The sequence below is a fragment of the Asparagus officinalis genome, chromosome 10 (assembly GCF_001876935.1).
Source record: "Asparagus officinalis chromosome 10, Aspof.V1, whole genome shotgun sequence".
NCBI lineage: Eukaryota > Viridiplantae > Streptophyta > Magnoliopsida > Asparagales > Asparagaceae > Asparagus > Asparagus officinalis.
The window spans coordinates 822,465-842,678 of NC_033803.1; the positions used below are offsets into that span (position 1 = coordinate 822,465).

The window sequence follows — 20,214 nt, forward strand, 5'->3', positions numbered from 1 at the left end:
GGTGGTTGGTGCCGCTCTTATGATGAGCTTGGAAAGTCCGGTCGCACAACGCACATTTAGCCTTCTGAGTGAGGATCCTACCGTGTTCATCCTTGGTGACGTCTATCTTCTCAAAAAATTCCACACATCGGATCTCGGCCTTTTAGGAGCTCTTGGTACAGATTCGTCGCCACCGGATTCGGGATTACCACTTGTAGGATCGGTAGGAGGAGTAGCTGTTGTTGTAGGAGGACTCATTTCAATATCGGTAGGAGATAGATTTTGCTCTTCATAATCAGAGCCAAAAGTCATTTGATGAAAGAATTAGAAAGTATAAGAGATTATAAGAGAGTATAAGATTGTATAAGAGGGTATTAGAATGAAGTAGATGAGTTTTGGTGTTAGGAGAAGAAGTGAAACCCCCCCCCCTCTCTATTTATAGAGCAGCCTCCTAGGCAAATGATCAAAAACTCCTCACCAAATAGTCATTTTTGACCGTTTAAGGGGCAAAACCATCAAAACGTAAAAAATGTCCGCTTTGACCGGGCCGGACCGGGCCAGCTCAGCCAAAACTGTCAGATTTGTGACCGTTTTGGCCTGGCTAGCCCGGCCGGCCGGCAAACGGTCACTATATCTGACCGTTTGGCGAAAACGGTCACCAAGGGTGACCGTTTTCGCCAGGCCGAGCCAACCCGGCACGACTAGGATTTTGCCCGCAACGTCACCGAGGGTGACCGTTGTGGAGGGTCGAGCTCTGGGTCCGGGCGCCCGGCCCGTTGTCGTTGCCCCGATCAGGAACTAGTTCCGGGCCGGGCGCTAGCGAGGGGACCCGGACCCGGGTCTGACCCGGGTTTCCGGGCCGGGCTGGATTCCAACCCGGTCGGGCCCGGGCTGGGTTCCGGGCCGGGCTCGGGCCGGCGAGCTTTTTGGAGATGGCTACTCATTTCCTACCTCATTAAATGGTCTCTGTGGCTCTCACTCATAAAAAATCTCAGGACACTCTACAATCATGTTTAGAAATGAAAACTACAAATAAGCCTTTTAAGTATTAGAAAATGTAAAATTGAAAGGTGACAAATCCGAGAAAAAGAAAAAGAAAAATCGCAATAGGTGCAGATATGTCTCTTAATCTAAATTTTGTATAAAATATTTGGTTTTAACAATGTTAATGCATATTCAGCGCTTATTCCCCATTTTTTCCTCTTGGAAGCATAAATTGATCAAACGCCTCCTTGTTCAATTTGCTGTTTCCGCTGTTTGGTGTCTGATGCCATCTTTCCTATCCAAATAACTACCTCGAGACGTGGGAACCGGTTACAGCCCGCAAAAGCGCCAGGTGGCAAATCACGTAATTTTCATAAAGCGCGAGCCTCATTTCTCATTCCTCCACTATAAAAACGCGCGCCTCATTACCAACGCCCGCATCGTGATTCCAGAGAGCGGAAAAATCAGAGCAGGCGATGGGCTTGAAGGTATCATCATCAGAAGCCCAGCTTATTGCCCTTTTTATCGTATAAAGATCCAATCTTTTTGCTTAATTCTAGTGATTTAGGATTAAGAATTTGAGTTGTTTTTGTTTTTTCCCTTCAATTGCTCGGATCGATCTGGACTATTTTCTTATTTTCTGGATCTATTTACATTTTGTTCGGGTTGGAGACAATTTGATGGATAATTTTGTGATTTGAGGACTTTTTAGTGCACAGATCTGTAGTTTCTTATCCTTTGATCTGCTCCCACATTGAAACATTTTATGCTTAAAATGCTAGTTTCATCCGTCCTTTGATCTGGGTCGTGATAGTTCTCTGTGTTCTGATCAAATTATAGAAGCTGGTGATGATTATTGCGTAGGATTATTTTAGAAATAATAGTGTTGATTATGAGTATAACAACTTTGTAATGAAAAAAAGGTTAATTGTTGATAGACCCCTGTGCTATCGTCAATTGCGGGCAGACCCCCTATGGTTCTATTAAGAAATTTATGTTAATGCTCAATGCTTAACGCTATGTTTATATCTGAATGTTGTGTGATATCGGATTTATAATTCTCTGAATCAAAATAAATTAGATCCGGAATTTTGTTCGAATCGTAGGTGATCTTTTAAGGGAACAAAGCGGAGACGATTTTGCTCTGATTTATGAGATGGGATTTATTGATGCAAAATTAATCTCCTGTTTCATGCATCCCTTTGTACCAAATCAATAGGCTACACATCAAGTTGGACTCTTTTTTTTGGACAGTTTAACCAAATAACATTTAATAAAATTTTAGAAGATTATATTATATCTACACGTATTTAGTAAGCATGCTTAACAGTCCGTCTGCCTCTCAAAAAAATCTAAGCAACGGTTTATAAATTGGGGGAAATCATAGGTGGTAGAGCCTTTATAGCTATGTTTTTTTAGGAGCTAGTGCATCTCCATTGTTATACGTACTTCCATTCCATTGCTCGTAATTTTTTTGCCTTTCTAAGTTCAAGCACAAATATAGTTTTGTTCACTTCTACTATCTGTATAAAAATAACAAATTACCACATGTAGCTTCTCTTTGATGTGCAAGTGTATTAAGGCTGTCCCTAGTATTTATTTTTAGAAGTAAAAAACATGTACTGTTTTGCTTTACCATGCTATAAGGACCGGCGAGTAAACTGAACCCGTGATGATATTTTAATTGACCTAAATGTAGGAAGAGTTCGAAGAGCATGCTGAGAAGGCCAAGACTCTACCAGAGAATACCTCAAATGAGAACAAACTGATCCTCTACGGGCTTTATAAACAGGCCACTGTTGGGCCAGTCAACACCGGTTTGTACAAAATCAACTTATTAGTCTTGCAGCAGTTACTAATTTGCGTATAACTTGCGGATCATTTTATGTTTTGTTGATTTAGTAGCGACAATAACTGGTAATAATTTGAATTTTCTTTTGAGAGACAATTTTCAAGTATTTGAACAGTCATATGATCATAATTATATTTTCCCAATTGATGATGTAGTCAAGAATGACAAAGTTTCTATTCCAATTTCAAAGGAATTAACTTTGTAGGTGGGCTTTGCTTTTTTATTTGCCTTTGTCAAACATGGATGACTGATAAATTGCAACTTTTGTTTGTCATGTCTTTATCATGGTTCCTAAGGTACAAGCTATATATGACATTTCTGCATTGCATGTTCTCATGTCATCACTTCACTTGATTTGAAATGCATGAGACATGCTCATCTGCTGCAAGAAAGATTTCCAAAAGTCAGCATATTTTCCTTTCCTCTCTCTTAGATAATCTAATCTATATTTCGATTTTCATTACCAAAACAATTTTGTAATGGTGCAATTTGAATGAAGGTTTCCTTAATTGAGGGAAATGATTTACTTATCAACTCGGCTTCTACTGAAATAACCAACAACATGTACATATACTGTGAGTCAGATATAAGAGAGACAATTGGGGTTTCAAAAAAATTGTTGTTTTAACCCCTATATTAGTAGGATAGCTGCCACTGGGGTTAAATGGATCTTAGAATGGAATTGTTATTTTGTACAATTAAAGGCTTGTTAAATGTTAACTTATCATTTTCTATGTTCTACCACTCATATTTTGTTATTCATATATTTTGTGCTTTCTATTTCTTTCCACCTCCATAGATCAATCCCCTGCTTATGTTGATCATCTTCCATCTTTTTAACTTTCTAAATGGATAAAACTCAATTTTTCTACAGCTCGCCCGGGTATGTTCAACATGAAAGACAGAGCCAAATGGGATGCATGGAAGGCTGTTGAAGGTTCTAAACTTACCCTTACATTTTCTTTGAACTCCTAGAAATCCCTAAATTTATTTTAATTTGTTACTAATTTCTCTCATCTACAGGAAAATCCAAGGATGAAGCCATGAGCGACTACATCACCAAGGTGAAGCAGTTGCTGGAAGAAGCTGCTGCTAATTGAGCTGCGTAGTGCTCTACTACTTGCTTGGCTGTTGTGTGATAGATAGTAATCAGTGTTCAACTCAAATTGTAATATGCTTGCAAGCATATTTAGTTGAACTTCCTGTTTTATGCTTTCCATAAAAATTAGCCATTCGAGCTATCCGTTATTACGTGTAAACGAACTCATCGTTTATGCTGGTGTTAGAATTTGAAGTTGAGCGTATGGATTCGATATTCAGCCTCCTGTGAACGTACTGCATTTCAACCGCGCCTGCTACGATTGTCTGTTGAGTTACAGGATTTAGGTTGGCATCACTTTTGAAGATGCAAATAGCTTATTGCACAACATCATGTTAGATGGTTATATACTCTTGAATTCCCTCACTTTCTATAAGAGAAGGGAGGAAAGGAGGAGTTCACAAAATCATATCGGACAAGTTTCACTTTCATCTGTTTTTTTAATCACTTTTTATTAACTTTTTAATGGGATGAAAATGAAAAAGATCTTGATTTTTGATCTACTTTCCATTTGTTTTCATCGTTTTAGAAAGCGCTAGGTGTTTCTAGGCGCGCAAGACCTGCCGCTCGGGTGCCTAGGCGTAGAAAGCACTAGGTGTTTCTAGGCGCAAGACCTGGCGCCCGGGTGCCTAGGTGGAACGCTTAAGCGGCACATAGATGTTTTTAACATAGAGAGAGGAAGGATTGTTTTCGAAGATTTAAATCATATTCTCACTGTTTTACTTGAGATAGACTTGGACATAGAGTTTTGATCTTCGATACATTTCAACCTGGCTAATTCTCTTCAACCATTATTATGCTTAAGCGAGCAACATAGCATTTTCTAACACGTATTTTCCATGCAAGCAGCCCATTCTCCCCTAGGCGCTTCCAATGCTTAGATGGGTGGCCCAAGTCCCGCTTAGGTTTAAATGGCCGCCTAGGTGGGCGCCCAGACCGCCTTTTAAAACAATGTCTGCTTTCGAATAGGAAGTTGTCCTATAGATAAACTACATGAACAAAAGTGAAGCATTCAAAACCCGCTTAAACTATGTTAATGACTAATGAGACAATGAATATCCTCACTAGATGAGGAGAAAGTATTACCAGTGAAAATATTTGCGATGTGAATTGATTTGCAATATTCTTTTCTCAGAACAGAACTGTTCAACACCAACTCCTCAAGCGTTCTTCATTAAAATTGGGAGCCCTGTGAACTTTTCAAGTGCAATCTGACCTCAAATGTTACAAATCGTTTCGTCGTTCAAGCCTTTTCTATGTAATGACAAAGGAAATCACAATTTTTTTACATGTTTGTTTTTCTACACTAAAGAGATCAGTAAATACAGCAGCACAAACATGCTAAAGCTGGCTTCTGTTCACCTTGAACGTCTCACAGGACTCACCGATAGAGATCTCTAAGATAACCACTTGTTGATCTGTACAAGAGAATATTTTGAAATTTAGATACATGAAGAGAAAATTGCAAATAACCTATCATCTATACATCTATTAGCACTTATCACTCCTGAGATTCACAATTGAGAGAAAAAAAATATGAATTGCAGATAAGCCCCCGTCGCCCTCATAAACTGTGGGGTGATAAGTGCTAATAGAAGAGTTGAGAGGTGATAAGTACTACAGCAGGTGATAAATACTGATGAATATAATGTAACAGTGATGCATGCTTACTGTGATATAACAATTGATGAAAATACTAGGACTGCTTTCCTCCAGCAGCTTCTAGTTTCCTGGCCTTCTCCTTCTCGCGCACGTAAATTTCCTCTGCCTCAGGCATGGCCACCATAATAGCTCTCAACCTGAAGTTCATTTCATCGATCTTTTCTGTTAGCTTTTCGTTTGTGAACATGCCCATGCAGATGCTTGTGATCGTATCCCAGCTCTCCTTCAAGGGTAAGATAATGATCACTGCTGATGCGACGGTTCCCCATATAATGGAGATGACTGCCCAAAAGGTGAAGTAACCCAAGCTAAATTTCCCTGCAATGACAAAGTTTCTTTAGTTTGAATGCAAAACTAGTTTTACATGGTCACCCTGAGATTTCTTTCATCTTTTATTTGATTTCAAGCTTGCGGGTTCATCGGCCTTTACTTACTTGTTCATGTCAAATAAATGTTTAAGTTTGTAGCAAGGAAAACCAAAGTGTCAACTAATTTTTCTGAAAGCAAGCTCTGAGGACACAAGCATATGGGAAATAAGGACTTAGACCTCAATTGCAATAGATGACAACAATTATGTTCAATCATAAACTGTAGAAGTAAAAAGGGGACATTTCACCACCACTACCAATAATAACAGCAGCAACAAAAATTTTACCCTAAACTTTTGAGGTCAAGCTACAAGAATCCTATTCTTACATCCAGTTTTGTTGAGGAGTATCTCCACCAAGTACTCAAGAATATTAATTTTCCTTTTTTTTTTATTTTACCCATATTAAAAAGAGCACTTTGAGATTATAAAAATAATATCAATATGTTGGAAGAAGAGAAACCTTCAAGAGTTAAATGATAGAATTCAAGTTGTATGAGTTCATCATATACCTGCTGGAAGAGAAAGCAGCGGCCACAATATAACAATAACAACAGTGAAGGCCACACCCCACTTAACAATCCATGATTTAGCTCTAACCAGCTTCTCCTCCTTGAACTCTTCATCAGGCAACTCGCTGTACACTTTCTCAACAGTAGTTATCTGCTTGGTTGTCTCCCAATCATAATTCTGTGGCCAAATAACACTACACGCAGCATGAACAAACCCACCAGTGAGTATCGACACGAGATTTCCAGCGAGCATTGGAGCATTCCGGCCAGTAGTATCAAGATTAACAATTCCGTATTCTACTTTCGTCACTGACAACCATGTGACTATTCCAAGAATGCAACCAAAAACAGTTCCTATGATAGCCCCAAATGCATTTGCCTTACGCCATAAGAGCATGAAAGCTACAGGAAGTACAGCGGAGCCAATTATTACTCCCATGGCAAGATACATCCAACCAAGAGAAACTCCAGCCTTATTCAGGATCACTGCTAATACACCCATGAACAATCCAAAGCCAAGGACAACTCCTCTCGAGACCTTGAGGATTTGCTTTCCTGTTGCATCTGGGTTAATATAGGTTCGATAGATGTCGTACGTGCACAAGGAAGAAACAGCTATTAGCTCTGAGGAACCAGCAGAAGTCACAGCCCTGAGAAGAGACATAGGCAGATAAATTAAAGGAGAGAAGTTCAAAGGTTGCCAGTTTCTACTAGTAAGTTCTCAGAAAACTCAATAGGATGCATCACTGACAGTAACACCTTCTATTGCAACACATACACATACAACATGTATTGTTACATAAATGATCAATTAACATCATACTTTTCAAAAAGAATTTCAGGCATGACTAATGTTACTGATGTTTGGGTATAAGATGCATAAATTAATATAAAGAAGAATTTTGGGTGTTTGACAGGTGAAAAAGGTGTAAATGTACTTCCTTTTTATCCTACTTTTCAAATGGGGCCTATAAATGTCTAATCTTGAAACCAAGTGTATCCATAAAGACAAATTTCACTGATTGTTTTTAAGGAAACTGTCAATCACTAATTTAGTAAAGAAAATGGAAACGCAACAATTGCTTACATAAAAAGCATGGTTAGAAGAAGCACAGATCCTGCTTTTCCCATCAAGGCTATTGCTGTAGCCGGAGGAACGAGGCCATGACTAGCTTCACTTGCAGTTATCGGAAGATCAAGAGCAAGAGCACCTAGACCCAATGACGTTGCCAGAGAGAACGGGACTGCAAACCACACAAGCCCACCTAACAAGTATCCCTTGTGGGTCGATGATGGTCGTGCAGCTATGGCACTAACCCAGTATCCCTGGTCAGTGATCATTCAGAAGGTTATCAAAATTTTAAAATATGGGAAGATGCAATTTCATTATATTAGAAAACTTTCAACAGAGTAAATATTTCCTGTTTTGATGCTGCAAGAGGTAATGTGAGAATACCATTTGATTTGTGACCATAACAAAAAAGCATATTGGAGTTGCATCTACTGGAACTACCTTTTAGTCAATTTTCAGCATGAAAGATAAGATGCATGCGGTACTTACAGTAGGCCATGATAATTGGTAATGGTTCGGAAAAAAAAATATAAAACCTAATAAAAGGGACATGCTGCACCAAGCTCAGAACACAAATTTCATTGGATATTTAGGACCCTGGTAGAATTAGCACAAAGTTCAGTTTGATCCTTCTCTCGTTCTAATCAGAGTACTATACACTAGTGCAATTTCAAGGAAGTATATCTCTTGCTTGTATCACCAATGAACCAGATTAGAGATTAGAGTAAATAAAGACAACAAGAGAAGATGCAAGCAGAACGTGACATGAATCAAGCACTTAATAGAAGATAAAGAGCAACAGCGTGCTGAGAATTTTGATACTACTTACATTATCCACAAAGACCGTACCAAAGTTTCCCACAATGTTGATGATGCCAAAAACAAGGCCACCTGAGCTTAACATGGTCAAATAGGAGCCCTTGTAGTTTCCGCTCACAGGCCCGCATGCTTGACCAACATGCGAAATAGGATCCTGACATGCTCTAGATTTGCTAGCAACCTCCAATAGGTGATGATATACAACTTTTGGACTCCCGAGCTCACTACTTGCGGTATAAACCAGATAAACAAAGATGACCAAAACAATATGCACTGCACATTGAGAGTGAAGATTAGAGAATGTTCGGGAAGTCCAGATATACAACAACACATGAAAAAGATAACTTCTGTCTAACAAATTCTCAAATTTTATACCGAACAAATAGTCTGAAACAGACATTCTGGGATCACAAGATTTGGAAGGGGAAGAGGTCGATGTTTGACTGATTGTGTTAAATGCAGTAAATAATCTAGTTAACAAAAAAGAGCTCAAAATGGTAACATGAAGTAGACTTCAGCTAAGAGGCTACGTATAACAGAAACATCTATTATGGAGTTTTGTCGATGGTGGTTATGTATTCAGAATTTGTACTGAATTGCACTGTCCTGACATGCCACGCCCTTGCTCACGCTTGAAGGATAAGAGGACAATGTTAAATGCAAGTTTTCTATCTGATATTATATCTTGATGGTACTTCCAATAAAAAATCATAATGAAACAGTTGAAGGATGATCACTACTGGCTATGTTATATTCATCTATGATTTTATTTTCATTACCCATTGGATGCTGCTCAAAATATTTTATCAGTTCAAATGTTCAAGGACAGTATGTCATGCAAGCTTAGTCTGCTCAATGATTCTTTAATTTTAAGAGACTTCAAAGAGAATTCACATGAACATGGGGGAGAACTGATAGATATACCTTGATATTTATCAATAGGTAACAAAGCAACCATCTAAGTTTAGCAGGCTTACAGCTATCTTAGACTAAAACCTTCACCATTTGGTACAACAAAAGGAGGGGGTAATTTCAAAGCAGTAATGACTTATCATGAACTTAAGTTAAAGAAGCTGTTAATATACTTAGCGAATACGCAACTAAAAGAGCATATTAGCCTTCTATATTTTAAAGTATTGATCACATTAATTTGAGTTTCTATAAGCTATCTCTCTGTTAATATGTGGACAATGAAGACAACATTTCTCTATATCCATTTGCAAAGAACAATGAACGTACATATGCCAGATTTCAATAACATCTGTAAGCTAACAAAATGCACATGATACATATAAACCATAAAATATGCCCACATAAAAATCCTTTAAATGGTTTCGTAAGTATATCAGGCCATTGCACTTATTAGATTGTCCATCACATGCTATCCTTTGGCAATAATACATGTACAAAAGAAAGGTGAATACCCATTTCTACACTTTACCTTGCAAGTCAAATTGCTCTAACGATTCAAAAAAACTAAGATTGATTATATTGCATATTGTATGAATTTTAGATATTCCCAAACTTACCTATGACTGAATGAATGTAGCTCGCCAGGAAAGTGGCCTTTAATCCTCCAGCCAATGTGTATACAATTACACCAAGTGGAATGAGGAAGCTCGCAGCATAAATATTCACACCAGTGAGTGCATTAACAACTGCAGAACCACCAAGCAGGAGCATGGCAGTCACGATTATATTGGTCATGAAGCAGAATAAAAGAAATACAACATGAGCTGCAGTTCCCCATCTGCACAAATATATACATATGCTCAGTACAACAGAGTGCAAACTAAGAAGAGCCTGGTTCAAAAATAGTATACATTTTTTTCAGCATACCGCGCTTTTATAATTTCACAAACGGTATGCGCTTGAGGAGCCTTTCTTTTGATTTCAATGGCCATGACGCCAAATAAAAGAACCTGCGGACACAAAAAAACACAACTTTCCTAGTCATTGAACTTGCTAGCAGTTACGAATTTATTTAACTTGAGATACTGATATTAAAGGACTAACCTGAATGGTAGCACCACTGGCATACCAGAAAGGACCACTGATTCCATATTCCCATGCAACATTGGAACTTTGCAAGATTGTTGCAGCCCATGTCCACTTCGTACAGAAATTTTAGAGAATTCACCAGAAATTTGTTACTGGAAAATAGCTTTGATCATAAAGAGTAATAGAAACAGTGCGACCGATACCTGCGACACGATAACACTGGCAATGAGTCCTGTCTTAACATTTCTACCAGCAGTGTTGAACCACTCAGATGTATGACGAGATCCAACATACCGCCTCTCTAGCCACACCTGGTTTAGATTCCACAACAATATTTCCAAAAATTGCTTCATCAAAGAATTTAATTTCTATTGGCTCATGAGAATTGACCCCGCATTCTTTATGCTAAGAGATCATGATCATCAAACTAATAATCTAAAATGTAGACGTACTGAATAGGATGGTAATCAAAAAATTTCTTTTCGACTCGTTTTCTTGTGATAAGAGGGTGGAAAGGACTTCATCCAATTTTTTTTTAACTCCAATTTGGGTCGGGAAGCTGTGTTAGAATTAATATAAAACTATAATTATTGATCTTCACCATAACTCCGGAGTTTTGGTGTAATGGTTAGAGGAACTAAATTTAAGATGGTATCAGAGCAACCCAGGTTCAAATCTCATCGGTCATGAATTAAATGCGGATTTTCTAAAAATTGACACTGCTACGTGAGTTCAGGTTTCGACCCATAAAAAAGGGCGCTCAACATGCGGGGGCATGTTAGAATTAATATAAAACTATAATCATTGATCTTCACCATAACTCCAGAGTTTTGGTGTAATGGTTAAAGGAACTAAATTTAAGAAGCTGCAAGAAACAATATTCATTCTATTTCAAGTAACTACGCAAGTTGCAACTTCCACAAATCCCTGTATCTTTTGACTTTTGTCAACCATATAACCTGTCTACATCTAAAATTTCCTCGAAAGTAAACCACATTATTATATTCCAAAGCATGGTTATATAAGCATTTGATTACCTATCATATTAGAACGTGAACAGGCTATTCAATTCAGTAAGCAACAAAAAGACATTTTGGATTCACATACATAAACTTATTCCAGATATTATGTATTAAATAATGGTCACAGCAGTTGATCGCAGTTTTCCCATTGGTACCTTCTTGTAAATGGGCCTAAACATCGAACCAACATATCGCAATTACAAGTTGGATCAAGATGGGCTAAAATGGAGGCCCACTAACAAAATAGAAAAGGAAAACGTTACCAATAAGGAAGTGAAGACCGCAAAAAACGCTCCAAAGCCCAAAACCACAGAGTACCCAACTCCTTGGCTCAGCACTGCTTCCCCCTGAAAGAAGCTGCTCTGTCTCGTACACTCGCCGGAGGCCGACACCGAGTAATACTTCGCTGAGAACCCCAGCGGCGGACATAAGTCCGACGACGAAGAAGAAGAAGCCATGTAAATTAATACTTTTTCTCCCTTTTTTTTATTATTATTTTCAAGAAATTATAACGAGCAAGAAAAAATGGAGATGCCGATAGGCTTCTTCATAGTGAGAGTCGCTTGACGGAGATGCGGAAGTCAAGTCTAAATTGGGCTTCGGAAGAATCCAAGTGTGGGCCCAGGGGCTTTGGACTTTTGGGTGATTTGATTGGCCCGAGGGGAGTTGGGAATATTATAGTGTGAGTTTGGCTAGTTAATGTCAGATGATTCCGTTGCATCATCGTTGAAAATTTCGCAATGATGATTGGAGGGATGGAATCTAGTTGGTATAATTGATGTAATCTGATTCCATTGGCTACTTCTTCATAGTTTCTTTATTGATTAACCACAAAATGTGTTCATTGACTCCCAATTATAAATTTCACATCTTGGACCTACCGTGTTGGTGATCTGGATAATTGGGTGGTTTTAATATGACTCTCTTAGTCTTCGGTTCAATTCTACGTTGGATCATTAAAAAAAAATCACAACTTATAGAAGCAATAAACTACAAAAAAAAATCAAAATATGATACAAATATAATTAAAAAAGTCATGCGCTTGCGACATACTTACTTTCCACTAAAGTAGTCATGTAGTCTCCTGAAAAAAAAATTATGACAGTTCAAGGAAAAAATTTTGCTATGGATTTTTAGCTCTCACTTTTAGAAATTATTTTTAAAACCAATCGCATCAGGATACAACCTATTTTCAAGGAGAACACAAAAAATTATATAAAATCCACTTGTAAAGTATGACACTATTCAAAAAAGATAAAACACCGCATTTACCAGCCATCTAGAACTAGTTTTCAAGTTCTGTATGACTGTATCTAATGCCTCATTTGTTACACGAGAATGAGTGGAAATAGAATGCAATTCCAGCTTCTCGTTCATGCTTACCAAGCAATATGTGTTTTTAGATATTAGAAATGTCAGCCACACTTCTCATTAATTCCTATTTAATGTAGCAAAAACATGTTATGAATATCTGAAACTCGTTTTTATTATGTTGTGCCTGAACTCTGAAGACCACGTGCTGTAATCAAACTAAGCTCGGGTTATTGATTTGGTGTAAGTTTGTTTCAGTTCATGAACACGCACACCTGTGGTTAAAGGATACGTTGAGGTTATATCAAAATGTCAAATATTGTTGGCGATCGATATGCTGAACGTACGCTTACTTGTTCCTCCTCGGTTGCTATGAGCTTGACTTTCTACATCAGGATTTGTTCGTTTGGCAAAAGGATTTGGGAAATTAAAAAATAGGAAACCTATTTTCTATAATAATTGTTTTGAGGTTGTTTGGTTGGCTTAAAAAAGAAGGGAATTATAGAATAGGAGATGAGATGGGATGAGTTGTCACATTATTATTGGATGATGTGAGTGATTTTTTAAAAAACTTGTTTTGATGTTGTTTGGTTGGTTAAAAGAAAAAGGAAATGAATTGAAGGTATATTATTGAATGATGTTTTGAGGTTGTTTGTGTTTGGTTCATTTTTAAAAATAAGAAAATAGATGAGATGAGATGAGTTGGAGGTATATTATTGGATGATGTGACACATAGTTAAGGAAATCAATTTCTTGTTTTTTTTAAGGAAATGGATGGAAAGGAACGTTTAATGAGATGAGATGAGTTGTCACAATATTATTGGATGATGTGTGTGATTTTTAAAAATGGGATAAGATAAGATGTGATTAGTTGGATGATGTGACACATTTCTTGTGTTTGGTTTTTTTTTAGAGGGGTGATAGGGGCACACCCCCAACCACACCCCCCACCACACCTCCTCTTCCTCTATAGTGCATTGAAAAAATTTGATGTGGGACCCAATGCACTATAGAGGGAGAGGAGGTGTGGTGGAGGGTGTGGTTGGGGGTGTGCCCCTAACATTTCTATTATTTTTAAAGGTAAGAAAGGAGATGAAATTAGATGAGTTGGATAATAAAAATAATATTTTATTGAATATTGTGGGTGAGTTTTAGTGATGAAAATGAATAAAAATATTATTTTATTAATTTTCTTGTACCGATTTCCTTTTCTTGGTTTGTAGGAAACCAACCAAACAGGCCCCAAACTGAAGGCTGTTTTGGCGAACTCTTTAGGGCCTGTTCGTTTATTTCCTAAAAATCAAGAAATGGAAATGGAAAAGGTGGAAATCTCAAAATAACCCATTTCTTCCATTTCCATCCCTAAAACTCACCCACAACATCTAATAAAATATTATTTTCATCCAACAACTCATTCACATCATCTAATAAAATATTATTTTCATCTAACCACTCATCCACCACATCTAATAAAATATTATTTTCATCTAACAACTCATCCATCACATCTAATAAAATATTATTTTCATCCAAACATCACTCAACTCATCTCTTTTCATCATTTCAAATCATTCACATCATCGAATAAAATATTATAACAATTCATCTCATCTCATTAACATTTTATTTCTTAGTTTTCATCACAAAAAGTTGTGAAAACACTTTTCTTAATTTTTCTTCACATCACCCAATAATACAATGACAACTCATCTCATCTTATTTCATTTCTTATTTTTAAGAATGAACCAAACAAAAGAAAACAACAAAACTACAGGAAATAGGTTTCTTATAATTCATTTCCTTATTTTTTTCGCCAACCGAACAACATCAAAACTAGTTTTCTTAAAAAATCACTCACATCATCCAATAATAATGTGACAACTCATCTCCATTTCTTTGATTTCCTTTTTTTTAGCCAACCAAACAATTCAAAAACCCATTTTTCTTAGAAATAGTTTTCTATTTCTTTGATTCCCATTTTTTTAAGGCAAACGAACAGGCCCTTAATGTCAATGGGCTTTAGAACAACAAATCCCTTTTTCCAATTGGATCCCATTTCGGTAGTTTCACCGTGGGACCTTCTATAAATATTCGCCCATTGATGCAAAAACCCTAGATTAACCCCCACGAGTGAAGGTAACTCGTCTTAATTTCTATCCCTCTTCAATCTAGGGTTTTGCAGTTAACCCATTACGTTAATTAACGCATGCATTTTCTCTTGAGTCGGTTTCCCCAAGTATGTATGTGCATATTATTATTTTGTTTCGTACAAGATAAATGATACTTATAGTGAGTATAGATTAAGAAATATTGTAGATATTAATTTATTGTTTCGATGACATATATATATATATATATATATATATAGTACTGTTATAATGTTAGACGTTGTAATATTAATTATAGTAGTTTGTTATCTATTTCTCTCACTAGTAAAAAAACCTGTCAGCCCCAACAGGTGGATTGACCCGTTGGGACAGATTTCACGAGCCCCAACGGTTCAAACCGTTGGGGCAAGGCCTTGACGGCTAGCAGCAATGCAAACAACTTTCCCCCCATTTATTTTAACCCGAAAAAAAAAGAGGGGAGACATATAGCCCGTTCTCTCTATTTCTCTCTCTCTTACATCCAAAATTCCCAAACCCGAACGCGTCGATCCTTCCCTTTCTCCCCCCAACGGACCACCCCGCACGGAAGTCGCCACAGCCGCGTATCGAGGTCGCCGCCTTCGTAAGGTCACGCGCATCGATTCTGCCTTTTCCCCCAACTCGGACCTCGCGCCAGCCACCGAGATGGTCGCCATAGCCGTCGGACGGTTCGCCGCTGCCGCGGCGTCTGAGGGCTCGTCGATCTTGCCGTTTGCCTCCGGATCTCCCCAAATCCTACCTCGCTGCCTCCTGTCTCGTATCAAATTAACAGGTTGAAATTTTATGTTTGTCTTTAAATCCCCCGTCATCAAGTAACCCTAATTTTTTGTGTGCCTATTTAGTACTGAAGCATGTCTGATATTAGGATTAGGACGCTAAGGAGTTCTTAAAACCATACATCGATCAAGCTGTTGACGTTTCCAAACCTCACATTGCAATTTTGCAATATGTTTTTCATGCTTGTTGTATATGTGCTGAACTGGAAATCTTGCTTGAAAACCTTGGGTCTCGTCGGTTTTTGTCAGAAAAGGATCAAATTTTCATAGCTTGATCTTGATGAAGATCTAGTTGTAAATTTTTCTGGGTTTTAGGCAAAATTTGATCTCTGTTTTCTCTCTCTAAGTAGAAACAAGTAGAGAAAGATGACAGGGAGAAGAGTTTATGGAGGTTCAGAGATGGGTGTTTTGTTGTAGAATGAAGGGATTTCTTCTAAGGCTTTCCAGACTTTGATTTTTTCTAGCTCCTCGCATACTGGTTTCTGTGGTAAGCTCCTTTTCCTTTTCATATTTATTATGCTACTAAAGTTAAATTTCAAGTTAAGCTCTGATCAATTTTCATAGTTATATTTAATAAGTTTCCATTAAGAGCTGTTCAATTAATAAGTTTCCATTGAGAGCTGTTCATCTCTATAATTGAATCTTTTTCTTTGCATCATTTGTCACAATTATTGTTCGGCTTGACATGGGAAATTAAAGATTCACTGAAGTATTCTCTATATCATTCTCATTAATACTGTATGAATCTCCACTGACAATTCATTGACTATTATTTCGTCACTTATCATACTATTGTACTGAATCATTTGAGTACTTATATTTTCATGCTCTAGATCAATGCTAAACTTTGAGGAAATTTGCCATAGCACAAGCAATCAGCCATTCTACCACCCTAGAGAACCTGAGGAAACCTTTGATGATGATAATGATGAGTCCCTCCATCAGCCAGAGAATAAGAGGAGGCTCACTTCCACCCAAGTTCAGTTCTTGGAGAAGAGCTTTAAAATTAAGAACAAGCTTGAACCTGAGAGAAAAATTCAGCTTGTTAAGGATCTTGGATTGCAACCAAGACAGGTAGCTATTTGGTTTCAGAATCAGAGGGCAAGGTGGAAGACGCAAAATTGAGAAGGATTATGAGCTGTTGAAGAAGAGCTTTGATGTTCTTAAGGAAGGTTATGATAATCTTCTTAAGGAGAAGGAGAAGCTTAAAACAGAGGTATATCTTCCTATTCTGAGCTAAATCATATGAATTCAAATTGCTTGATTTGGGATATAAGTTTCAAATACATATTCTTATTTGTGATATGTGACATATAAATGACTAAAACCCATATTATTTCAGACATTTCTCGTCGAATTGGTCAAGTTGAAGATAAACTAGATGTGCATGTTTGTGTACAATTGTTAATCTAGAGCATTTGAGTGTCATCTTTACAATGCATATTGAACTCAATTTGATATTCAAAAGTTTATCATCTTGGTATATTATGAGAATATTCAATTAAGTCATCGTTTATGGAATTGTTTGCTTTAGCAGATTAAATATTTGCGTATAAATTTCTGCGTTATAAATTGTTAGCTTTCTGTACGCAGCTCTGTAAATCAAACTGAAATGCCTGATGTGTTGCTCTTGATTGTGTTGTTGTAGTTCTTCCTTTTTGGAGTTGCTTCAATTATTGATCATTTGGTTTTATGTTATATGGTGGCATTTGTAGGTATATATATTTCACTTTATTGATCTTTCTGAACTTATTAGCAGATTGTGACATGGAATGCCAAGTAGACACTAGGGAGAAGGTATCAAATCCTATAATTTGTAAGCAAGTTCATTGCACATTCAGCTTAGATGTTTAATCTATTCAAGGTTCCACATCGTCTAATCTATCGTCTAATCTATTGTTCCTGTAGTCGTTTAATCTTTTTGATACTAACAGTGATGGACTGATATCCTTCAGTGTCTTCTTCATACTTCTAACTAACAAAGCCAATATTTATAATGCTCTTATAATATATTCTCTCTTTTGTCCATTTTGAATGCTGCTTCCTGAAAAGACTTTTTAATTATGTATGTTGTACATATGCTCTCGCTGAAGTTAGACAATTTGGCTGTGGATTTTGTACTTCATATTGTGTTCCTGTTGACAGTTCACATCCACTTAAGCAATTCTAGTTCAAGTCCAGATTAATTCTGATTTTGTAGAGTAGACATCAATCCATTTGATTGAATGCCGGACAATCTTTTCTTTTCTGATTTTTAAATTTGGTTAGGTACTGATGCTGATTTGTCTATAATTCTACAGAGAGATCGAGAAAGAGGAGTTTAAGAAAGTGATGACTTTGATGCGATCTTCTAACCGGCAGGGGGACTTGTCATAGCAATGGATTACGCATAGGCCTGAAAGTTCACAGCTCTTCTTTGTCACGTTGCTCAGCATTCCTGAATCAAGTTTCCGTGTGACGTTCAAAATTTTTGATCTTGACAATAGTGGGTAGGTATCTGTACACTCTGATGCGCACAACTTCTTTTAGTTGAGCCAGATCTATTCATGCTGAATGCAGTAAGTTTGTTTCTTATGAGTTCTTCAACATTACGATGACACCTTTCTCTGTTATCCTCCAGTGTCTTCTTCATCTTTTCTATGTAAAAAAGACACATTTCTCTGTTATCCTTCAGTGTCTTCATCTTTTCTATGTAAAAAATATGAGGATGTTTTAATTTGATCAAAGGAATCGATGAATGCATTGTGTTTTTGTCTCAATTAAGAGTGATTAATCTTGAATATCATTAATTTTTTTTAGGACAAATTTTCAAAATGAACCGATTTCGAATTTTAAATAGCAAAACCGACCTCATCGAAATTTAAATAGCAAAACCGACCCTTTTCAGAAGAAAAGGGTCGGTTTTGCTGCTGAAGGTTTTTTACGACATACACGGGACTGCTAGTCCCGTGTATTTCGTGGCAATTTCGAATAACACGGGACTAGCAGTCCCGTGTTTATTACAGAGACTAACGAAGGTCTGCAAAAAAGAAATGCACGGGACTAACAGTCCCGTGCATTTTACAGAGCCTGCTGTCTCTGCAAAAAACAATAGCACGGGACTGCTAGTCCCGTGCAATTCCTGGGCGCAATGAAATGCACGGGACTAGCAGTCCCGTGCATTTCCTGCACATTCACTATGCATGTATTTCTGCTACGGGATAATTCCCTGTACAAACGCATATTTCAAACGCAACAATCATAAATTACACCATTGCATAAACACATATATCAATTCCCTGTACAAACTCATGTCAATTCCCTGTATAAACACATATCAAATCTAAAAATCATAAAATACACCACAAACGTACGAATCCAAATCCAACAAATCACGCCACAAACTTACGAATCCAAATCCAACAAATCACGCCACAAACCCACTTACAAATCTAATAAGTCACACCACAATCTCAGCTACAAATCCAAAAACCATCTATTGTCCCGAAATACGTTTGTAATGTACATATCAAAATAGGATTGTAATTTATATAACAATACCAATTAGCTTACATACATCCAAGAACTCTTCTCCTCCTCCTTTGTCTTCGGCCTCCTCTATCCCGACCTTCGATGAGTTCATGATCCGGTTGCGTTTGTGGTTGTGACGGTCCAGCTCCGTCGTCAACACGTTGGGAAGGCCCAGCTTCATTGTCGTTTCTGCGTCGTCCTCGTCTGTGTCGTTGTTGACGTGTGTATACTAATTGAGGTACTTCTCGTCCATCATGAAGGTCTTCATGAGTTCGATGTAAGGCTTGGTGAAGCCTCTGCATTATCGACTGATATATTGATGCATGTTTCTATGCTTCGGGATATGTACCTGCGAGAGATAATTCAAAAAAATCCGAAATGCAAAAATTACTTTAAAATTCAAATTACAATATGTAAATTTTATATTTAATTCTATATTACCTGCATGAGCCAATTCCAAGCCACTATTTGCAATGGTTTGAACATCAACTATTGCTGATACCTGCAAATTTTTAAAAAAACATAATTTAGCAATATTGAAAAATTCTAATAAAAATAAACTTAAAATAAATTTAAAAATACTTACTAATTCTCTCTCATCTATACCCCGAGGCACATATCCTCTTAAAGTCAAATTTAAAACTCTAATCTAAACTACAAAGCAAATAATTGCTAAATTCCCTAATCCCAAATCACATTATTCATGTCTAAACCCTAATTATGGTTAAACCCTAATCTCAAATACATTCCCAAATTTCAACCTTAATCCCAAATCTCAACTACATTCCCAAACTAAATACATTGATTTACCCAAGCCTAACCTGCAGTAAGTTCCCAAATCCCAAATCCAAACCCAAATCCCAAATCCCAAATCTCAACTACATTCCCAAACTAAATACAGTGATTTCAACCATAATTCCTAAATCCCAACCCAAATCCATTCCCAAATCCGAAATTTCATGGCTAATCAAAAAAAAAAAAAAAAACACATTTACCTTGTCGGAGCAAACTTGGCCGGCGGTGGTCGGAGCAAACTTGTCCGGCGGAGGCGGTGGTCGGAGGGCGCTTGGTCGGCGGCGGCGGTGGTCGGAGGCGGCGGCG

General features: G+C 37.4%; 3 protein-coding genes across 8 annotated transcripts in view; 2 read left to right on the forward strand and 1 right to left on the reverse strand.

Moving 5' to 3' along the window:
• Positions 1,359-4,146, forward strand: LOC109826224 (acyl-CoA-binding protein-like). The gene is made up of 4 exons (XM_020393233.1): positions 1,359-1,451; positions 2,663-2,780; positions 3,690-3,752; positions 3,839-4,146. The coding sequence occupies exons 1-4, from the start codon at positions 1,440-1,442 to the stop codon at positions 3,913-3,915; spliced, it is 270 nt and encodes an 89-aa protein (XP_020248822.1). The 5' UTR covers positions 1,359-1,439; the 3' UTR covers positions 3,916-4,146.
• LOC109826204 (urea-proton symporter DUR3) lies at positions 5,060-12,052 on the reverse strand. Its single transcript, XM_020393201.1, has 10 exons — positions 11,633-12,052; positions 10,551-10,658; positions 10,363-10,458; positions 10,186-10,268; positions 9,876-10,096; positions 8,357-8,619; positions 7,543-7,781; positions 6,456-7,105; positions 5,586-5,894; positions 5,060-5,332 (listed from the first exon to the last, which is right to left on the reverse strand). The coding sequence occupies exons 1-9, from the start codon at positions 11,825-11,827 to the stop codon at positions 5,611-5,613; spliced, it is 2,139 nt and encodes a 712-aa protein (XP_020248790.1). The 5' UTR covers positions 11,828-12,052; the 3' UTR covers positions 5,060-5,332; positions 5,586-5,610.
• The window catches only part of LOC109825323, a 13,831-nt gene continuing 9,121 nt past the window's right edge, over positions 15,505-20,214 (forward strand). Inside the window, exons 1-4 of one of the 6 annotated variants that reach the window (XM_020392161.1) lie at positions 15,505-15,599; positions 15,693-16,090; positions 16,437-16,819; positions 17,904-18,092. The gene's annotated coding sequence lies outside the window, so the exon portion shown is untranslated. The other 5 variants (XM_020392162.1, XM_020392160.1, XM_020392165.1 and 2 more) reach the window with 5 other exon arrangements.